Consider the following 22,841-nt stretch of genomic DNA (forward strand, 5'->3'; position numbering starts at 1 on the left):
TTATTACACCTAAACGTATATGAGGTGTTATTACATGTATGGCGCTTTTATTACACCCTATCATACACGGGCTTTTATTACAACCATACAAATATGGGGCTTTAATCAATTTCTGCAGATATTGTAAAATACAAATGGCTTATAACTGTTAAGATCGAGCTTGTTCAGACATGAACAATACTCTATATATATATAGTTGTGACAATTGAAAATTCCAAAAATACAGTTATAATTGTGGTTATATCATTCTAACTCAATAACAGATGTGACGTATAAAAGCAGTAACGAAGGGAAATATAACAATAATAATTTTAATGAACTCAAATAGTTCCATTAGAATGATGCTGAAGTTTGTATAAAGAGAATAGTAACATTAATAATCTGATATCCACAAACGGGGAAACATCAATAAATGGCATGTCATCATTATCACATATGTTACCACCAGTCAACTGCATGTATTGGTGGACAAAACTCAGTTATATTGATAGAATTATTAAGCATAGATATATATATACCTGATTTTTTTATTTAGGGAGTAGATTTTGCAGACAAAATTTATTTCGTCTTGAAGTAATGTAAAGGTAAAGATTTTATGAGATTTCTGTCTTCATATGTTCATTCTGAAATTAACTAAAATATTGCTGAATTGTTGAGAAGATTCCTTCAATCATGCGAGCAGTATGTGTAATATTTCTCAGTTTAGTTTTATGTGTAATTTATTTGGTTCGTTTTATTGTGTGTGTTAATCGTCGGTGTATCATGTGTTTACATTTAGGCATTTTTTTTTATTTTGACGCATAGTAGTTTGACCGTTACTGATCTGATCGCAGTCGTAAAATAACGGTTGATCGGCGTATGTTTATTTCAGAATTTTCATTGGAACGAACTCAATATAGAGATCCTACTACATCTCCTTCACAGAAATCTTACTACATCTTCTTTATAGAGATCATACTACAACTACATCTCCTTTACAGAGATACTGCTACATCTCATTTTTTAACTTAAAACATTACATCCACATTTTGTATTCCAGTAAAAAAGCAAATAATAGAAGAGAAAAAAAGTAATTAATCAAAGTCTAACTTTATATCATTTAGTACTAGAATGCAGCTGTAGTTGCACGGATTGGTTCGGGTACTGTGATAAATGACTTTCATGGAAAGAAGAGATATGGTGAGACGTACAATCCACCAATGTATAACCTAAATACAAAATAGTAAATGCTGTAAGATTTAAAAAGCTTAAAACAATTAACCGAAACATATCAATTAAATTTTTACTCACTTGCAATATGGCGTTGCGTCAGACGGAGCAGGACATGTTTACCCTCCCGGAGCACTTGAAGTCATTCCCTGCATTTCCTGGTAGTTCATACCGCTAGTGCATTAAATAGTATTATTTGCGTGAAGTCTAGTTTCTGTTATCTTCAGTTTTATTTGTACTCTTTTTCATTCGGTTTCTACCTTGTTTATATCAATCGTCTTTGTTTCACGCTTAGGCCATGTATTTTGGATTTTGACGTATTTGAATCATCAAACTTCTCACACTTTGGGTTTGTTTTTGCCGATATGATTTCGAAAAGAACCTTTTAGAATATCGAAAATTATTTATTCAGTTTCATGTGTAATTTATTTTATTTGGTTCGCTATATCGTGTACGTAGATAGTCCTTTTTCATGTGTTCGCGTTTAAGACATATTTTAAAAGATTTGGACGTTCTTTAATCATTCCACTTCTGATCATTTGGTATTTTACAGTACACGGCACTGTAAGCGACCACGTTGTTCGACATGCGCTTTGTACTTTGGAAACTGACGGTATCGTCGGGCCAGTCAACGTCTTTAAGTTAAAAGATGGTTTCACACATCGCTTACGCTGTGGTTTGCAAACGCTGCAAAAATGGTTAACGAGACGTGGACGAGACCCATCGGTGCTTGGATGATCGTTTTGTAGAACACAAAAAAAGCTTCACCAATGGAAAGGAATGCCCAGTCGGCGAACTTTTTCGGGAGGCAAACCGCAGTGTAAACGACATGAAAGAAACTGTCATTTTGGAAACATATTCTGGCAATAAACAAAGAAAGTTTCTAGAATAGTGTATCATGAGCTTTCTTTGAACTGCCCACCCCCATATTTCTTCTAATTCTAATCCATGGACATCGATATATGTCACTAAAGCAGTTGGGTGTCAGTTAGATAGTGGGTGATACATGGTATGAAAATAAAACACCATATTGAAAGCATAATTGTGCACCATCAGAATCAAGGGAAAAAGCAAGATTTCACATATCATTTTGGTAAATTCAGTTATAATTTCATTGAAACGCACTGCAAATGAACATGTCAGAAGCAGATATGTCAAAATCTACATTCCATTAAAAATTTCTGAGCAAATCCAGTAATATAAAGATGAAATAATGTTTTTTTTTCAAATAGAGACAGCATTATTGAGTGAAATGATATTGTCAGATCGATAAGTTTCGCACATGCATGTTTCTATTTTTCTTATTTTCTGATTCTTACCAAAACTTACAATTAAGCAGGGAACGAAATATTAGTCCTTTCCATACCAAAATAAGGTAAATATTTACATAGTCTTGGAAACAAATTAAGGGCTCAATTGTAAATTTTTCAAAGTGTAATTTCTGTGGACTATGTTTTTGATAATTCAAATTCTAAATCATTAAGAAAAAAATATATAGTCAATAATATTAGGTATAAAGTTTAAGAGCGCATGCGCAAAACTGGTGGTCTCAACCTAATAAACACACGACTTTGGCATTAACATGAAACGTGTTAAACTTGTAAGAGGCCGAACTTATAAGCTAGAGCTGCCTTATCGTTAGATATATAATGGGACTCGACCAAGAATCTTGTATTCTATGGGCCATATTGTCTAACATTTCTTTGTAATATCGTATCTACTCACCCATTTTTGCTACATGTTTGTGTAACGAGAAAGTATGAATAGTTCGGATTAGTATTTGCTCAGATTACCATCATTTGATATCAGACCCTCAGTAGTTCTAAGGTGATAGGTTAAAGTCGTAAAGATTAACGTTATATTTAACTTCGTACTCTATCAAATAAAGTTACTTGTAAGAATAAAAGAATGTGAAGAATATGCAATTAATATTGCATAAACCGAATCCAGAAAAAAAACGAATTTCACTATAAACCGAACTAATTTCAAAGTCCCGTAGAATTTCCTATTCAATCTGTAGTAATTTTACCCGATTAAACCTCATCCTATCAATTCCGATTTCCGAACTCTTTCTGCATCTCTTCCCTTAATTTATAAGTATTTTTAACTGTAAAACCGACCCCTGCCAATCAAAAGTTAATAATTTCGTTAATTGATCCTTGAAACCTCTGAAGCCAAATTAGTACTTGGGCTGATTAATTACTCACCTGTAATTAATGAACTGCCAACAGGTAAGTACATTCATAGTGGGTGAATGAATGAATTAAAACATTAATTAAAAGTAAAATCTTTTGTAAAATTTTAAAATTACAAAATTTAAAGTCTTAAGGGGTTTCATGTTTTTTTTTTCTTTTTCATTTTCGGACGATTAATTGATCGTAGTTCAGTTATTTCTCTCAATCTTATAATACAGTTAATATCAATCTTTTCGTTTTGTCTTCTATTTATTACCAATTCAGTTAACAGTCATAACAAAGTGGCTGGAATATCTATTTACTTTTCTACCGTAATACCTGTCCGTCATAATTTTATATTAGAATCTTTTGTAAACTTCCGGTTTGTTCGCCAAACCAACTTTCATCACAAATTGTCAATTTTTTTTTATAAAAAACATTTAAGGGGAACAGATTGATTTTGTTATAACATTATAAACAAAACAGGCGAATCTTGATCTATTTGAGACAGTTTACGCTTCATGAACCGCGAAACGGTTTACGAACAAGCGTTAACTTTTCCAAGCATAACTTGGTCAAAAATTTGAAACTAATTTATAATTTAATTTCTCACCAATTCCAGTGAAAATTTAGACCAGCCCTTCATCAATTCCTTATCTAGTTTAGATGTAATTTGAATTTTGGTGTGCAGACCGACCGATGTTATGACGTCACAGTACCAAATTAGTTAATGGAAAATAACCTATCTTGCCCAAAAGAGCAATAAACAATCAAATTGAATTATTTCAGAATGGACCACACTAGCAACAATGGAACTTTACTCGATTCCGATTCATCTGAGGTCAACGGTGACGTAATAATAGAGAATGAAAACGAAAAACAATTTGATTATGACGTCGAAGACACACCTCCTTGGTTAGTCATCTTCACAGTTGCTATTCAGGTATATTAACACTTAACGACTTAAAGCCGAGATGAATTTAATTGGAAGATCGCAAAAAAAGAACAATTATCCGTAAAAGCAAGGAGACCGTGTGAGAATATAAAAACACAAATGTACTAAAATGCACTAATTACAGAATAATTGAGCAAACTGGACTCCTTTTCTAAACTGAAAGTATGTACCAGATACTGTAAATGTACTAAATTTCGCGGTATACTAATTTTCGCTATTTTCGAGGTGGACAAAAAACCGCGAAAATTGATACCCGTGATATGGTCACATGACAGAATCCGCCAAAATTAGCAACTGCGAAAATTAATGCGTTTACAGTATATGAGTCCTCTGCCTTTTTAGAGACATCCTCCAAGTTTTTTTTTCGATGTAAAATATATTACTAAATATTAAAGAATTGAGAACAAATCCGATGTTTCTGGCTTTTAGTCCTTATTGTCTCATAAGGTAGGGGGTACGTCCTATATATAAGGTGATAGGACGTACCCCTGGAATAGGTACTATTTTCTACCAAATACGTGAATAGTAATATGACAAGTCAATGCAGTTTACATTACGAGTCAAAAGGTTTCTTGTCCCATCTTCTGTCATTATTTTCGTATGTAGGATAAATAATGATGAATATTGTTATTATGTATCCTTGTGTATCAAAAATCAAGGAAACACTCCTTATAAATATGGGATTAGTCTTTTTATATTGGAGTGCCTCGTCCGCCAAACTTTTGTATGCAACTTATCTTTGAAAATCGATCTTCCTGTATAATTGGTTTTATATGATACTTAAGGAAGGCGTGTACACCATACCATGCATGTGATATTTGTATGAATGTGTTTTACTTTTGGATCGTTATGGTGTATCCATCAGCACCATGAAAATTGATTTATTCAAAGGGTCATAGTTTTCCTTACCTCGTTTGTCTACCCCGGACTTGACTTTTTATGAGCAACTCAGCGGGTGTTTCTAGAAAAGCAGAGGACGCTTACCCTATCGGTGCACCTGGTCCATGCTCCCAGTTTTCAGTGGAGTCCGAGTTCCTCATTTGCTTTTGTTACTTTGTATGTATGATGTTAGTTACTTTATGTTCTTTGTTGTGTATGTCTGTTTTCAATGTCTGGTCTTTGTCCCTGGATTACATTCTTTTGATTACCCTATAAGCTTGGTTCCCTTGATTACTCTCTCAATACATAAAGCTACTGTCAACTATGAATAATCAAAACTACAGATGTTTTATTGGATGAACTGTTCCACTTACCGCTCTTTCCCAAATTATTCCAATCGTCAGTTCCACTTGCCCAAGTCTCATTTAACTGTAATACTACCTAGATCCAACATTTTAAACATATATTGTCTAGGCATATAGCAATGGTGTAGACCTTTTTTTACTCTGCAGGATAAGCTGAATTCACCCCAACTTTTTTGTTTGGGTTAGTGCTTCCTCTTACTGTATTTATTTTTCTCTCTCTGTGTATTTTAATTTGATCTAACTTATTTCGTTTTATTGTTTTGTCCTTATACTTTTCATTTTTGTTGTTTTTTCACGAGCTCATATATCAAACCTCTTTGTTGTTTCTCCTTTATATCAATCCTTTTTTATATCAACCAAATATCTACTTCTAAAAATCCTTCCACGTAGAAATAAAACGTGAACTAAACTGATATTAACTGTAATTGTTTTAATTGTAATTAAAGGAACCAAGATTATAGCGGAAACCAAAAGAGTGTAATCCAGAGACAAAGACCAGACATGGAAAACATACACACAACAAAGAACATAAAATAAACAAACTAATACATACAAGGTAACAAAAGTAAACGAGCAACTCAGACTCCACTAAAAACTGGGAGATTATATAATCAATTGTAACAATTCTAACAAATAAGAAGCGATTTTTATTTTAATTTAATACTTTTCCAGCACATGTTTATAGGTATAAGCTTTCTGATGCCTATCCTGGTAGTTGTGTCCGAGGCGGCTTGTGCTGACATCAATGATCCTGTCAGATCTGTACTGTTTAGTTCATCTGTTTTAGCTAGCGGACTGTCGACGGTCGTACAATCATATATCGGACTAAGGTAAATCATTAAACTTCCTAGCGTTAAAGCACATGGTAGCCCTATCAACACAGTAGGGTTTGTAAGTCTTTTCAAATAACTCCGTGGTTTCGCGAGAATGTAGTATCCTAGTCTACCGTTCAGATGCATAGAGATTTGTCATTTCAGAGCATGGGGTTCAGTACATAAAAGAAGACAATTTTTTGTGTACAATACCAATAAAAATATTTCCACATGATAAAAGTGTTAAGAAAAAGCGTAAAATAGAATATTTCGCTTTGTACTACAGCGTTTCGAGATTCCGGAAGTAAACAATAAAATGCAGATCGGTCTTCGGAATTTAATACGTTCTACATCAGAAATTCCGGTAAGAAAAATGAAACTAGAACGAGACTTACAAACCCTATCCGAATACTTGGAACAAAGAAAAATTAATTCATTTATCGATAATCGGTGAGATGATAGTTTTACCACGTTCATTTACAGGTAAAAGTGACAAAGGGAACCCAATACGTATTACTGACTTTGGAAGTGGTAATCTCTAATTGTGAGCTAACTATTGCTGTCAACTACCGTCTAGCGGAAAATTTTCGCAATGTTCTTATTTTCTATATATTCACCAGGTTTGGGGTATTGAAAAAGTATAAGCTGACCAAATTTGAATCCAGGTATTTCATAGTTATCTCCCAAAAATCGTATCTATGGGCGTGAAAAAATAAAGACCGCGAGTATGTTATTTCCCTACTCACAGAGCATATTGCTATATTACCTGCTATACGGTATTCAAGTTTATTTTGAGATAGACATTTAAACCTGACTATATCTTTCACAGGCTTCCAGTGTTTCAGGGACCGTCAGGAGTTTTTTTAATTCCGATCCTTGCCTTGAAAGATGTAGACGCATGGAAGTGTCCAACAGGTATGTTTCTACAGACATCATTATTATGACAGATTCAATGGGCACATCAGGCATGAAAAGTAGTAACAAAATTAACATAATTACCGAACTGATAAAATCTAGGCATTAGTCAAAATGAGTATTCAAAAGATAAATCCGTATAATAAATTGAAATATCAAGGCACAAAACGGAAAGCATGTTCACTCTTCTACTAGAAACACCTCTTATGTAAATCGTATATTAATCGCTGCAAAGGTCATTCTTTGTATATGAACAGCGTGTTGACCAATCTTACAGACACCTCAGTTATGTAAACCCCTGATAATTGCCCTTACAGGCACTCAAAGTTGATAAACTGAATGTTGATTACCCTTAAAGACCCCATTATTGTTTAAACCACATGTTAATTCATGTCCCTCTGGAATGTGAAACGTCTGTAGGGGCCATTATCACGGGTTTACATACCAGTGGTATCTGTACAAATGGTCATGTTCATCGTCGGTATGTCCCTACGACCCTATAGATATCTACGGTATTCAAACTTTCCCTACAGACATCACCAGTATGTAAACCGTCTTTACCGACATCTCCGGTATGAACCTACGTCCCTATAGATATCTACGGTATTCAAACTTTCCCTACAGATATCACCAGTATGTAAACCGTCATTACCGTCATCTCCGGTATGTTAACCGTCATTGCCGACGTATCCGGTGTGTAAACTGTCGTTACAGATATCTCCGGTATGCAAACTGTCCCTACAGACATCTCCGGTATGTAAAATGTCAAAGAATAATCAAGGAAACCAAGATTCTAGCGGAAACCAAAAGAATGTAATCCAGGGAAAAAGACCAGACATGGAAAACAGACACACAAAAAAGAAAAGTAATGAGCAACTCTGACTCCGCTGAAAACTGGTAGCTTGGAGTAGATGTACTGGTAGGATAAGATTCCTCTGCTCTTCTAGAAACCCCGGCGAGTTCCTCATGAAAAGTCAAATTCCAGGTAGAAGAAAGAGGAAAGAAACTATGATACGTTGAACAAATACAGTTTTCATGGTACAGATGGATACATCGTAACGATCCACGTGTTCATGATGACGACCATAAAACTTCTGTAGTGATGACCTCAATCTTGTAGCAAGATAACCCTGTTCAGAAGCCTAGTTGTACAAAATCTAGTGCGATACAAAAAGGCAAGTTCGTTGATTTATATTCATATACAAATTACTAACTTTAATAGTTATAAATTATTGTTTACAATTGTATATGTGTGTGTTTTGCTGTTGTCAGTAAATGTATAACTTTTATAAGGAAATGACTTACTATTAAGTTGGATATCCTAATATATATGTTTAGTTTAATAATCCTAAAATAAGTTAAATCATTACAGTGAATGATACTACCAACATCACTCTTGATTCAGAAACAGAGTTTGAGACGCCGGATATAGTTTACCAACGTTTAGCCGAGGTAATTTTTCCACACTTGATACATTGCATTATCGCTTAGCCGAAATAAAGTTGTACCGCTGGTATCAACCATTTAGCCGAGATGGCGTTATCACACTTAACAAACAAACGCTAAACCGATGCGACGTTATAACACTTGGTACACAAAGCTTAGTCAAGGTGACGTTATCAGACTTGATATACACTTGGTATACACACGCTTAGCCGATGCGACGTTACCACACTTGATACACAATGCTTAGCCGAGCGAGGTGACGTTACCACACTTGATACACAAACGCTTAGCCGAGATAACATTAGCACACTTAATAAATAAACGCTTAGCCGATGCAACGTTATCACACTTGATATATAAACGCATTGCCAAGGTGGCGTTATCACACTTGATAGACAAACGCTTAGCCGACGTGAGGTTATAACACGTGATACAAAAATGCCTGGCCGATTCGACATTAGCACACTTGACACACAGACGCTTAGCCGATGCGACATTACCACACTTTATACACAAACGCTTAGCCCAGATAACGTTAGCACTCTTGATATACACACGCTTAGCCGATGCGACGTTACCATACTTGATACACAATGTTTAGCCGAGCGAGGTGACGTCATCACACTTGATACACAAACGCTCAGCCGATATAAGGTTAGCAAACTTGATCAACAAACGCTTAGCAGACGTGCGGTTATAACACTTGATGCACGAATGCCTGGCCGATTCGACGTTACCACACTTGATACACAAACACTTAGCCGAGATACTGTTAGCACACTTGATATACACACGCTTATCCGATGCGAGGTGACGTCGTCACACTTGATACACAAACGCTTAGCCGAAATAACAATAGTACACTTGATAAACAAACGCTTAGCCGATGCGACGTTATCACACTTGATATACAAACGCATTGCCAAGGTGAAGTGATCACACTTGATAGACAAACGCTAAGCCGACGTGAAGTTATAACACTTGATACAAGAATGCCTGGTCGATTCGACGTTATCACACTTGATATCCAAACATTTAGCAAAGATGACGTCATCACACTTTATACATAAACGCTTAGTCAATGTGACATTATTACACTTGATATACAAATGCTTAGACGCTTGCCTTGAATGCAGATGATCGTGGGTTCGATCCCCAGCGGGGTTGTAACAAAAACAAAAGTTAAAATGGTGGTCACGGTTTCTTCACCAAGCACGCTGAATTAGAAGATAAAGTGGCGACTTTTTGACACTGGTTCATTATACTGTGATTGAGCTAGATGATATGTACATGGTTTACAATACAATACATATCTAGCTCATCGTGGCGAACCAGTACAAAAAGAAGTCTGTAGAGCTACAATCAGTCAATCAATAAAACTGGGTTAAAACAAATGTTCAACGTTTCTTTACAGATCCAAGGAAGTTTGATAGCTGCATCTGTTTTCGAGGTATTCATTGGTTTGACTGGTTTTATAGGGATCTTGATGAAGTTCATTACACCAATAATAACCGGTGTAACAATCTTTTGTTTGGGATATTCTCTATATCCGGTTCCGATCATGCTCTGCCGAGCTAACTGGGCAATAGGCATTGGGTAAGTCAAACCTCGGTAGCTCGAACTCTATGGGACTATTGAAATGTGTTCGAGTAATCGGGAGTTCGAGAAACTGAATTTCGTATTTTTCCGGATTTCTTTCGTTGTCGGTGCGATTCGACTTTTTCGTTAGAAATTGCCTACTTCCTTCGAAGTTTTTATTAGTTATCTGATAATTTGCATTCCTTTTCTGAATGCCGTGTCGATTCGTGGACATTATATATGCTGTGTTTGCATTTAAAAAATTCTCATAGTTCAAGTTCCTTGGTCAATAACTTGTTTTCATATAATTTTCTTTGATGCTTTCATTTGCCTTCTCGAACTTCAATCAGTACTATATTAGATTAAAACTACCTATTAGTGATGACTAAATATTACCTGTAATTAACCAAAATGACACTTTGATTAGTGAAAGGTTTTCAGTTTTTCACACCTTTTACTACCCAAGCTGAAAAAAAAAATTGCTGACGAGTTGGAGTTTATTTTCTTAGGTTTATTACCAAACTGACCGACAAGTCAATTCGAGTTTTCGAGAAATTCAGTTTCGAGAAATTCAAGGTTATTTGTATTAATTATATAGAGAAAAAATCGTACTTTAGATTGTGTTCGAGAAATCCCAGGTGTTCGTGCCATTCAGGTTCGAGCGAGTAAAGTTCCACTGTATATGAAATTCACTTTTTCTTTCAAGACAATTAGGTGAAATTCATTTTCTTTGAAAATCAAAAATTAGTGCCTTTGTTAATCGTTGCTATTTTGTCATTTTAGTAAAAACGCAACTTTAATTCTCTGGTATGAAGAAAAATAATGTATTTTAGAAGCTACTCTCATTACCATTTCATAGCCCATCATCGTCGTCGTAATCCTGACGTAAATCGTCAAAGCATACCATCGATTATTCGGCGTCTATCGTCATAGCCTGTCATCAGTATTGTCTGAAAATAATTAGATAATGTTCTCCTAATAAACCAGTGTACAGAGCCAAAAGTACCGTATATTCTCATATAATGATCAAATGTGATCGATTACATCTCGTCCATGCTCCCAGTTTTAGTGGAGTCCGAGTTGCTCATTTACTTTTGTTACTTTGTATGTATGATTTTAGTTACTTTGTGTTCTTTGTTGTGAATGTCTGTTTTCCATGTCTGGTCTTTGTCCCTGGATTGCATTCTTTTGATTGCCGCTATAACCTTGGTTCCCTTGATTCTCTTACACAAAAGATTCTCGTGAAGAATTTGCCGTAAGTTATGACGCCAGAATACATTTTCCATAAAGAGGTCATTACAAACGACTATTAATTTTGCATTTACGAATTCACTGTTGCTGGAATCATATGGTAATGATAAGATTATCGAATCAACATATGATAATCATATGACAATGAATATATGATAAATATATGATAATGAATTTAAGTCAAAAATATGATTAATTAATTATCGACATATGTAATTGCTGGATTTCTACCACACGATTATCATAACATGTGATATGTAAATTGAAACATATGTTAATCATGGTTACCTTCGATTCATGTAATAAAAATTGTAGCACGTTTTGTGTATTAACTTAACGTTTCATCATACACTTCAGGGTAAATTATTTATTGAATATTTGGATTTTATAGAGACGACGTTCCACGGACGAACGTCCCTTTAAAAAATAGGTCACAAATTTGAATTAAAAAAATAATATATAGATTACATACGGAATTTACATAATTTCTGGAACAATAAAAAAACTTTCATTTTTTTTTTTTTTTTTTTTTTTGGGGGGGGGGGGGTTGTCAAATGTCTTTTTTGGTAAGTTATTAAGGAGGTTTAAATTTGAAATGTTGTGCAACCTAATCCGGTGCAATCACATTTTTTTGTAACAAAGAACATGAGCCTACACGTGTAGATCACACTTCATCAAAGTGATGGTATGAGGCGTCTACTTTCATATTCAAATCAGCTTAACATTCCATATATGGTATAATATTCTTTTTATAAGTTCGCCATATTGATTTACTTTGACCCTAAAAATCCGTGTATGCAATTAATATTTGATTCACTTTTTAGTATTGATTTTCAATCTACAATAAAATAAACAGAAGTGAATAATGCTCTCCTATGTAGAAAGTTTTAGTTGATAACTAAATGCACGCGTGACAAAGAATTACACCTTTGTACCGGAACCAGATTAAACAAAAACATTAATGGCGGTCGATGACCCTTGCCATTCATCCATTCATTAATATTCAGGAATATGAAAAGAAAATAAAAGCCCACTGATTAAAATATTATTTTGTCCTTAACCAATGTGAATAATTGGAGATCTCATTTACACACTAAAGAGACAAGCATATTACTTTTTTTAGCCATGTGAGATATTATTTTCTCATCCACGGGTGAGATGAAACATGCAACTTTTGTGACGCCACAGTTCAAAAGGAATTTCGGCGAACAGAGAGTTGGCGAAAATAAGTTGTGTTATTAAAACATCTAATCTGATGACGTCCATAATAATCAAGGTAATAATCATAAAAGAGAAAAGACGATGCGCAAAACGAAAAAATAACTCAAGATACGTGTAAAAGAGACCATTTACTCTTATTATATACGCAATTTTCGAAAAACGAGAGATATATATTGATACATCAATTAAGTGTATGAGTCATATGATCAAATTTCAGGGGTTTATTTTTCTTGGTTTTGATGGCGATTTACATGGCTCACATCAGATTACCTGTGCCAAGATGTACTAGTAACCGGAAATCAGAAATGAAACGGGACACATTTCCTGTATTTCAAGTATTTCCAGTATGTATGTTTACGTTTAGTATTTGATCAGTTCTATATGTAATTGCATTCTAGTTTTGTTTCCTACTTTGTTTATACAGATCGGTTTTCACGTTTTGGTTATACACTTGAATTTTGTTACATGTTTGCCTATATATATATATAGAATGTGTCGTCTCAGAATGTGACGACTCTATTCGCTACACTGCTCCATCGGATCAAATTGATACAGGGAAGAAAAATTCCCAACGATGTTAGAACTGTCAAATTTGCGATGCAAATTTTTGGTCGTTCCCTCCGCGGGACTCGAACTCGCACCGCTGTGACATCCAGCGCCCTTTCAAAGATTAATCAACATGAGAAGCTGTCAAACATCCAGTAAAAAGATGTAAATATGGTACCTACTTTGGTTTTACTTTTATTTTTACAGGTTTTAATAACTTTAATTGTCATGTGGATCACTTGTGTAATCTTCACGGTACTAAATGTTTTCTCGGATGACCCTCAGGATACTTCCTACATGGCTAGGACTGATGTACGGAATGGACTCATTCGGGAAACACCATGGGTTTTATTACCGTATCCAGGTACAATTTCTATTTTACTACAAAATTGACCATAGTATTAATGTTAAAATCAATTAAAGCTGATATCTTTAGTAAATCTTAACTTAACTTACAATTGTTCTTTTTAGCCAATAAATGAATATTTCTGATATTGTTGATACAATAGTTTTATCAGTTTCCAACGAGTACAGCTTAATTTACACAGCTTTCTAAAGTTGATTTTTCTTTAATTATACACGGTTAGTTTTGTTTGAGCAGAAGATTTTGTTCTTTATATTTTTCAGGTCAGGTTGGAATTCCCAGAATTAATACTGCCATTTTCATTGGATTTCTGATTTCTGTCATCACTTCCATCATAGAATCGCTTGGAGATTATATAGCTACGTCACGTGTTTGTAATGCTTATCCAGTTCCTAGGCATGCTATAAATCGTGGAATTGCTGTTGAAGGAATATTCAGTGTATTATCTGGATTTTTAGGGACAGGGCATGCTACGACGTCGTATAGTACATCGCTTTCTATTATTGAAATTACCAAGGTGGGAAAAACTGTCACTTGTTTTTATCGATTACCTTTCTTTAGAAATGGTTTGTGAGCAAATTATTTTTCGGTGCCTATATACCGTACAGCGGTAATTTAGACGTATTTACACGCCAAAATAAATTCTACCAGATATTTACTCTGGGTACAAGCAGTTTCTGCACTAATAAGCAAAGTTGTCTCTCGGGCACATCCCCTCCTCCTTCGTAGCTTGGTAGGAATTGTGTTTCTTTCTGACATATTCCCGTATCCTCTTCCTTCCTAGTTTACAATGACAACCACATGACCAGATCTTAACTCTCAACGATTTTTCTACCAGTGACAAAACTAGTATGTGGGATGAGATAACCCCGTGCGTCCACTCATTCATCAACCAAAATATAATTTTCAGGTACCCTTATACCTCCTATTTACTAATGTTTTTGTCGCCAAAAAACAAACTGAAGCATTTTTGTATTTTTCGGCTACTTTTTATACCTAATTGAGGCAAAAATCCATTTTTGGGGTATTATGATTCTGCGGACTTCTTCTTTCTTAAAAACAAAGTAAACTTACATATGTATAAATCATCATGTGGCCCAATGTTTTAGCTTTACAATAGTACCAATAAAAAGTGCAGTAACACTGAGGGTTTTGGAGTAAGATGAATAAAATGTACCCCTACCCCATCGAAAAATCGCTTAAATTGACATATTTTTCAATGTCCAAACCCCTACAGTATTTATACTTCAGTAAAAAATGGCTTATTCGGTATTCTGTTTAGTATTATTATAATTTATACTTTATACTATAATTTGTTTACACATTTTATCCTAGGAAGGCTTAGACATACAAACAATTGAGTCACAAAAGTCTTGGTTTTTTTACCCAATGGGGTACAAATATAGGATTATACTGAAAAAGAATACGAGAATATTCTTTGGCGCGACAAATTGATTTGGTAATGGGAGGTATAAAGGTACCTAAAAATCACCATGAAGTTAATGAGTGGGGTGCACGGAGGATGTATTTACTTTCTTATCCATGTTGTATATGTTCATTTCTCCAACTTTTCATTCAGAATTGTCAACTTTCCTTTCATCTGTGGCAACATCCCTTCAGCACCTCCGTATGGAGTGTTCATAAAACAACTCATACGTTATGCTAGAGCTTGCCGAAACTACACAGACTTTTTGTATCGCGCTAGAACTCTAACAAATAGGCTTCTGGAACAGGGCTATGTTGCTACAGAATTGAAGTCATCACTACAGAAGTTTTATGGTCGTCATCATGAACTCGTGGATCGTTATGGTGTATCCATCAGCACCATGAAAACTGATTTATTCATCGGGTCATAGTTTTCCTTTCCTCGTTTGTCTACCCCGGACTTGACTTTTTATGAACAACTCGGCGGGTGTTTCTAGAAAAGCAGAGTACGCTTACCCTACCGGTGCACCTGACCCACGCTCCCAGGTTTTAGTAGAGTCCGAGTTGCTCATTTACTTTTGTTACTTTGTATGTATGATGTTAGTTACTTTATGTTCTTTGTTGTGTATGTCTGTTTTCCATGTCTGGTCTTTGTCCCTGGATTACATTCTTTTGATTACCGCTATAAGCTTGGTTCCCTTGATTACTCTTCCATGTCTGGTCTTTGTCCCTGGATTACATTCTTTTGATTACGCTATAACCTTGGCTCCCTTGATTACTCTTCCAATTAAATCGTCTAACTATGAAATTGTTTTACAGATACACAGTAGAATTGTATTGGTTGTTACTGGTATCCTGTCTATTGTGTTTGCTATATTTGGAAAATTTGGAGCATTAATGACTACAGTTCCGGACCCAGTTTTAGGCGGGATAACACTTGGTGTGATTGGCAAGCTTTGTTCTGTTGGTATTTCAATCTTTCATAGTGTAGAACTGCGATCTAGTAGAAACAAATCTGTGATTGGAGTTTCTATTTTTGTTGCAATAGTGATGGCTGAATGGCAAAGACAGTTTCCCGATTCTCTCCGTACAGGTAAATGTTTCACTTGATGTTTTTATCGTATTTCCTGAATGGAATTTTCTCATCAGCCTTAAATCACACCATGGAGTGTTTATCGAAATGTGGAGTACTATTGAATTGTGAATATTGTCTTATTGCTTGTTTTGGCTTGATATTTCGATTTTTTAGTAATAAGTACTTCGTGACCTTTAACCTTGATTCTTCTGTATGTTTAGCTCAAATGCTGCTGCTTAAAGATTACTTATTGAAACACGTGTTCTTCATTCCGAAACTTGCAACATTAATGTTAGATTCGTATACTTACTTTTTGAACGTTTTGTCTCTCTTTTGTGATGTTTCATTTCCATGCTTTGGGAATGCTTTCTCTATTTTTTGTGATAGTCTCTTTCTATGCTGTGGGAATGTTTTCATTGTCTTTCGTGATGTTCTCTTTTCATACTTTCTGAATGTTTCCTCTGTCTTTTATAGTGTTATCTTTAAACAATCCTAATTTCGGGGATTTGATACATCGCATCTACCCAAAAGAACCTGAGATAAACGATACTACAGACACCGTGAAGTCAGCCTCATATCTTGACATACACTTAGAAATCGACGGTAAAGTAAAACTATTGACCAAACTTTACGACAAACGTGATGACTTTTCATTCAGAATTGTCAACTTTCCTTTCATCAGTGGCAACATTCCTTCGGCTCTTGCGTATGGAGTGTCCATATCACAACTCATACGTTGTACCAGAGCTTGCCAAAACTACGCAGACTTTTTGTATCGCGCTAGAACTCTAACAAATAGGCTTCTGGAACAGGGCTATGTTGCTACAAGATTGAAGTCATCACTACAGAAGTTTTATGGTCGTCATCATGAACTCGTGGATCGTTATGGTGTATCCATCAGCACCATGAAAACTGATTTATTCAACGGGTCATAGTTTTCCTTTCCTCGTTTGTCCACCCCGGACTTGACTTTTTATGAGCAACTCGGCGGGTGTTTCTAGAAAAGCAGAGGACGCTTACCCTACCGGTGCACCTGGTCCATGCTCCCAGTTTTTAGTGGAGTCCGAGTTGCTCATTTACTTTTGTTACTTTGTATGTATGATTTTAGTTATTTTATGTTCTTTGTTGTGTATGCCTGTTTTCCATGTCTGGTCTTTGTCCCTGGATTACATTCGTTTGATTACCGCTATAACCTTGGTTCCCTTGATTACTCTTTCTCTTTCCATGCTTTGAGAATGTTTCCTGTGTCTATTGTAGTGTTCTCTTTTTATGCTTTGGGAATGTTTTCATTGTCTTTCGTGACATTATCTTTCCGTTCTTTTTTAGTGATTCTTCTATCTATTCTGATGTTCTCTTTCAATGCTTTTTGAATGTTACCTGTCTTTTGTGATGTTTGCATTCCATACTTTTGGAATGTTTTCTCTGTCTTTTTGTGATGTTCTCTTTACTGTAAATGTACAAATGTTCGCGGTGTACTGTTTTCTCCATTTTCATGATTGAGAAAACCGCCAAAATTAGTAGACATGAAATTTATTTTAAACACTATTTAATGTTTGAAACCGCGAAAATTGATACCCGCAAATATGTTCACTTTACAGACTCTGCTAAAAATAGCATCCGCTAGAATCAATACGCGAACAGTATATGCTTTGATTTTCATTCTTTTATGACTCTCTCCAAGCTATGGGAATGTTTCCTTTATATTTTGTGACTCTCTCTATCCACGCTATGGGAATGTTTCCTTTATATTTTGTGACTCTCTTTTTCCATGCTGTGAGAATGTTTCCTCTATCTTTTTCTTTATTATTTTAAATTCGTTCGAAATGTATGAGCTGTTCTTTGTGTTTTAATATTCTGTTAATTGATATCTTACAACAATAAGTCGTTGAATAATTTTAAAACTTTATTGAATAACTACACGATTATGAAAAAAAAACAATTTGATCCTTTCTTTATTTGTTATCTTTTTTTCTACAGAATTTGACCAGCTAAATCAGATAGTAAATGTAACAGTTGGCAATGCTATGTTTGTTGGATTTATTTTATCACTGATTCTAGACAACACAGTTAAAGGTAAACTGACATTGGGTAATGCTATCTTTGCAGGCGTGGATTTAGGCGGGTGACCCGTCGACCACCCCCTCCAAATAATTAGAAAAAACATTTGTATGTATGTTTTGATTTTTCAAAAACCTATACCTTCAGTTTTTTCCTATTCTATTAAAGCCGCACCCCCTATAAAATCCTTGACCACCCCTGATTTATATCGTTTTCTGCGCTTGTTCAAAGCAAGACCTTAAAGGTAAAGTGCTCTGCTTAAATGGTTTATATTATCCCAAAGTTTAGACTTCTTACACTATTCCTACTCTTATGAGGCTGACTTTATAGCTGATCTGAACAGAAAGAAAGAAGGTAAATCCTTTAATCTCAGTTTCCGCTATATAGATGATGATCTATCGTTAAACAATCCTAGTTACAGGGACTTGATACATCTTCCCCCAAAGAACTTGAGATAAACGATACTATAGACACTGTGAAGACGGCTTCATATCCTGACCTACGCTTAGAGATTTATGGTAAAGGAAAACTAGTGACCAAATTTTACGACAAACGTGATGACTTTTCATTCAGAATTGTCAACTTTCCTTTCATCTGTGGCAACATCCCTTCAGCATTTGCGTATGGAGTGTTCATATCACAACTCATACGTTATTCCAGAGCTTGCCGCAACTACGAAGACTTTTTGTATCGCGCTAGACTTCTTACAATAAGGCTTATGGAACAGGGCTATGATGCTACAAAATTGAAGTCATCACTACAGACGTTTTATGGTCGCCATCATGAGCTCGTAGATCGTTATGATGTATTCATCTGCATCATAAAAACTGATTTGTTCGTCGTGTCATGGTTTTTCCTTCCTCTTTCTATCCCTGACGACTTTTTATGAGCAACTCGGCGGGTGTTTCTAGAAAAGCAGAGGACGCTTACCCTACCGGTGTCCATGCTCCCAGTTTTAGTGGAGTCCGACTTGCTTATTTGCTTTTGTTACTTTGTATGTATTATTTTAGTTACTTAATGTTTTTTTTGTTTTTGTGTATGTATGTTTTCCATGCTTGGTCTTTGTCCCTAGATTGCATTCATTTGATTTCCGGTAGAACCTTGGTTTCCTTGATTACTCTTTCTAGACAAAATAGTTAAGTGACGTTGGGTATTACTTTGCTTGTGGGGTTTATACTGCAACTGATTCTAGAAAACACAATCAAAGGTAAAAACTAACAATTATAATTTACTATTGAGAGTTCTTTGTTTTGTTCTAACTAAAATGACATCATCATCTCAAATACTAATTACAATAGATAGTGACATGTCGTGAGAGTAACAATGTGAACGACAAATCGTAAAGACATTGACGACGGTCTAAAAAATTAATTTTTCCCCAGTGTCGAGTGAACTACATAATTTCTACACATGAAAATTTCTAATTAACTCCCCAGATTACAAGAAATATTGTACATTTCACGAGAAGTTGAAGTAGAGACAATTTCTCTCGTAAAACACCAAAATATTATATACAATACTTTATCAGAGGTAGACGTAGAAAACAATAGCAGTGATAAGACCTACACTGCTACCACTCTTTCCAACGAAGAGATTGTGGAAAACCATAAATCTGTGCTATCCTCTTTTGGTCTCTCTACCAAGGACGATGACTGTGATTTAACGTCTATGTACTGGATTCCTAAACTTCACAAGAATCCATACAAACAACGTTTCATAGCTGGATATGCAAAATGTACCACCAAACCTCTTTCAAAACTTTTAACTTCTATACTCACAACTGTCAAAGAGGGTCTACAGTCCTACCACAACACTTGTTACTCCCGTAGTGGTATTAATTCAATGTGGATTCTGAAAAATTCAAAAGATCTTTTGGAGACAATCAGTTCAAGACTATTATCTGAATATAAAAGCATTAAAACCTATGATTTTTCAACACTGTATACTTCTATTCCCCATACTCAGTTAAAATCTCGACTTAAAAACATTATACATCGTTGTTTTTCCAAAAAAGATGATACACCAAGATACAAATATATAGTTCTTGGTAGAGATTCCTCATACTTTGTAAGAAATAATTCCAAATCATCTTCCAAATATACAGAGGAAGATGTTTACAAAATGCTGGAATTTTTAATCGACAACATATTTGTCCAGTGTGGTGGACGTGTTTTTCAACAAACGGTCGGCATTCCAATGGGAACAAATTGTGCTCCTTTACTAGCTGACCTATTCCTTCACTCTTATGAGGCTGACTTTATTGCTGATCTGGTCAGAAAGAAAGAATATTGTTTGGCTGGATCCTTCAATCTCAGTTTCCTCTATATAGATGACGTGTTATCTTTAAACAATCCTAATTTCGGGGATTTGATACATCGCATCTACCCAAAAGAAGTTGAGATAAAAGATACTACAGACACTGTGAAGTCAGCCTCATATCTTGACCTACACTTAGAAATCGACGGTAAAGGAAAACTATTGACACAAACTTTACGACAAACGTGATGACTTTTCATTCAGAATTGTCAACTTTCCTTTCATCTGTGGCAACATCCCTTCGGCTCCTGCGTATGGAGTGTCCATATCACAACTCATACGTTATGCCAGAGCTTGCCAAAACTACGCAGACTTTTTGTATCGCGCTAGAACTCTAACAAATAGGCTTCTGGAACAGGGTTATGTTGCTACAAGATTGAAGTCATCACTACAGAAGTTTTATGGTCGTCATCATGAACTCGTGGATCGTTATGGTGTATCCATCAGCACCATGAAAACTGATTTATTCAACGGGTCATAGTTTTCCTTTCCTCGTTTGTCTACCCCGGACTTGACTTTTTATGAGCAACTCGGCGGTTGTTTCTAGAAAAGCAGAGGACGCTTACCCTACCGGTGCACCTGGTCCATGCTCCCAGTTTTTAGTGGAGTCCGAGTTGCTCATTTACTTTTGTTACTTTGTATGTATGATTTTAGTTACTTTATGTTTTTTGTTGTGTATGTCTGTTTTACATGTCTGGTCTTTGTCCCTGGATTACATTCTTTTGATTACCGCTATAACCTTGGTTCCCTTGATTACTCTTTTAATACTCTAAAGATAAAGGAAAGATATTTTGACAAATTGAACGGCCAGTCTAAAAAACCTCAAAAAAAATCTTAAAACACAGTTGTTTCTACATATCGGCAAAAATACCGAAAAGTCAGCAGTGGAATGATTAAAATACGTAAAAAATTTAAAAAGATAAGGCATAAACGTGAACACACACGCATACACAATGAAGCAAATTGAATAAAAAAAGATTACACATAAAAACTGTAGATAAGGGAAACAAGACACAACTTCATACAACATATGATTGTTCCTGGAGATAAAACATTCAATCAAATTGTGTGTTTCCGTAAAAGGTTGATTGTTAAAGAACTAGGCATTGGTGGTATATTTACAGTTGAAAATTTTACTAATACAAAGAACGGTTACCGATTTGTCTTGATACAGCATATTCCTGCTGTAGTATCTTTCTCGTATCTTATTTGTTTATCATGAACTTGTCTACATTAGTTTATCCCTGATATTTGTTTACTATATATTTTAGGCTCTGACAAAGAGCGTGGTATCGTCAAAGACCCCCTGTCACGTGATGACCATGTGACATCAAGACCGCACCTTTATGACTTGCCTGTGATTAGTCGCTTACAGAGTAAATGCAGAGTATTTCGTCGATTGCCTTTTTGTCAACCATATGATGATTCCACTGAGAAACAAAATGATATTGAAGTAAAATAACATGCTAATGTAAAATTTGATCGGTGACTTGGTACATATTATTCATATTGTTTTATAAACATCAAATTTAGCGAAAAGTTTTCCTGCCATTAGATTTCATGTAAAGATCGAGACATTCAGGGCTCTTTTTACTTCCGGTTTATTTAAAGATCTCGGATAGAACGGACCATCCATACGTTAACATTTAGAATCAGTTCCTTTAAACTTTGTTATCATTGGTAGGAATTTGAGGCTGCATGTAACGCGCCTTATTAATTTTGAAACAGTAACGCCTACTTTAGATTTTAGACAATATCGCCTACTCTAGATAGGACAAAGTAAAGCCTACATTAGGTATGAAACAGCAACACCTACTTTAGATTTGAGACAGTAACTCCTACTTCACATTTTAGGCAGTAACGCCCAATCTAGATCGGACAAACTACCGCCTTCTTTAGATTTGACAGAGTAACGCATACTTTAAATTTGAGATTTGTACACAAGATGTAACACAGCAAGTCCTACTTAGATTTACAAAGTAAATCCTACATTAGATTTAGCAACGCATACTTTATATTTGACACAGAAACTATCTAAAACCTATTTTAGATGTGACCCAGTAATGCCTGCTTTTGAAAGAGACACAGTAACCCCTACTTCAGATTTGACACAGTAAAGCCTACGTTAGATTTTACACGGTAACGCCTGCTTTAGATTTGAGACAGCAACACCTTTTTTGATGTGACATAGAAATACTTTCTTTAGATTTGATACAGTAACGCCTATTTTAGATTTGACAAAGTAAGACATA

General features: G+C 35.2%; 1 protein-coding gene across 1 annotated transcript; it reads left to right on the forward strand.

Annotated features, from left to right (window-relative positions):
- Positions 1-509: 509 nt before the first annotated feature.
- Positions 510-22,482, forward strand: LOC148596451 (solute carrier family 23 member 2-like). The gene is made up of 12 exons (XM_088564190.1): positions 510-584; positions 4,173-4,326; positions 6,255-6,412; positions 7,224-7,309; positions 8,682-8,761; positions 10,170-10,351; positions 13,023-13,149; positions 13,559-13,715; positions 13,979-14,232; positions 15,960-16,233; positions 18,193-18,288; positions 21,861-22,482. The coding sequence occupies exons 2-12, from the start codon at positions 4,174-4,176 to the stop codon at positions 22,049-22,051; spliced, it is 1,758 nt and encodes a 585-aa protein (XP_088420316.1). The 5' UTR covers positions 510-584; position 4,173; the 3' UTR covers positions 22,052-22,482.
- The last annotated feature ends 359 nt before the right edge of the window (positions 22,483-22,841 follow it).

This window comes from Perna viridis, chromosome 15 (genome assembly GCF_037379345.1).
Source record: "Perna viridis isolate PV_CMFRI_1.1 ecotype Kerala chromosome 15, ASM3737934v1, whole genome shotgun sequence".
Lineage (NCBI taxonomy): Eukaryota > Metazoa > Mollusca > Bivalvia > Mytilida > Mytilidae > Perna > Perna viridis.

What these genes read in the sequence shown, in the direction of transcription:
- LOC148596451 (XM_088564190.1), top strand. Translation starts at nt 4,174, where the DNA reads ATGGACCACACTAGCAACAATGGAACTTTACTCGATTCCGATTCATCT. An exon ending in CAATCATATATCGGACTAAG is followed by an intron (nt 6,413 to 7,223) that starts GTAAATCATTAA and finishes TATCTTTCACAG; the next exon opens with GCTTCCAGTGTTTCAGGGAC. An exon ending in TCTAGACAACACAGTTAAAG is followed by an intron (nt 18,289 to 21,860) that starts GTAAACTGACAT and finishes TATATATTTTAG; the next exon opens with GCTCTGACAAAGAGCGTGGT.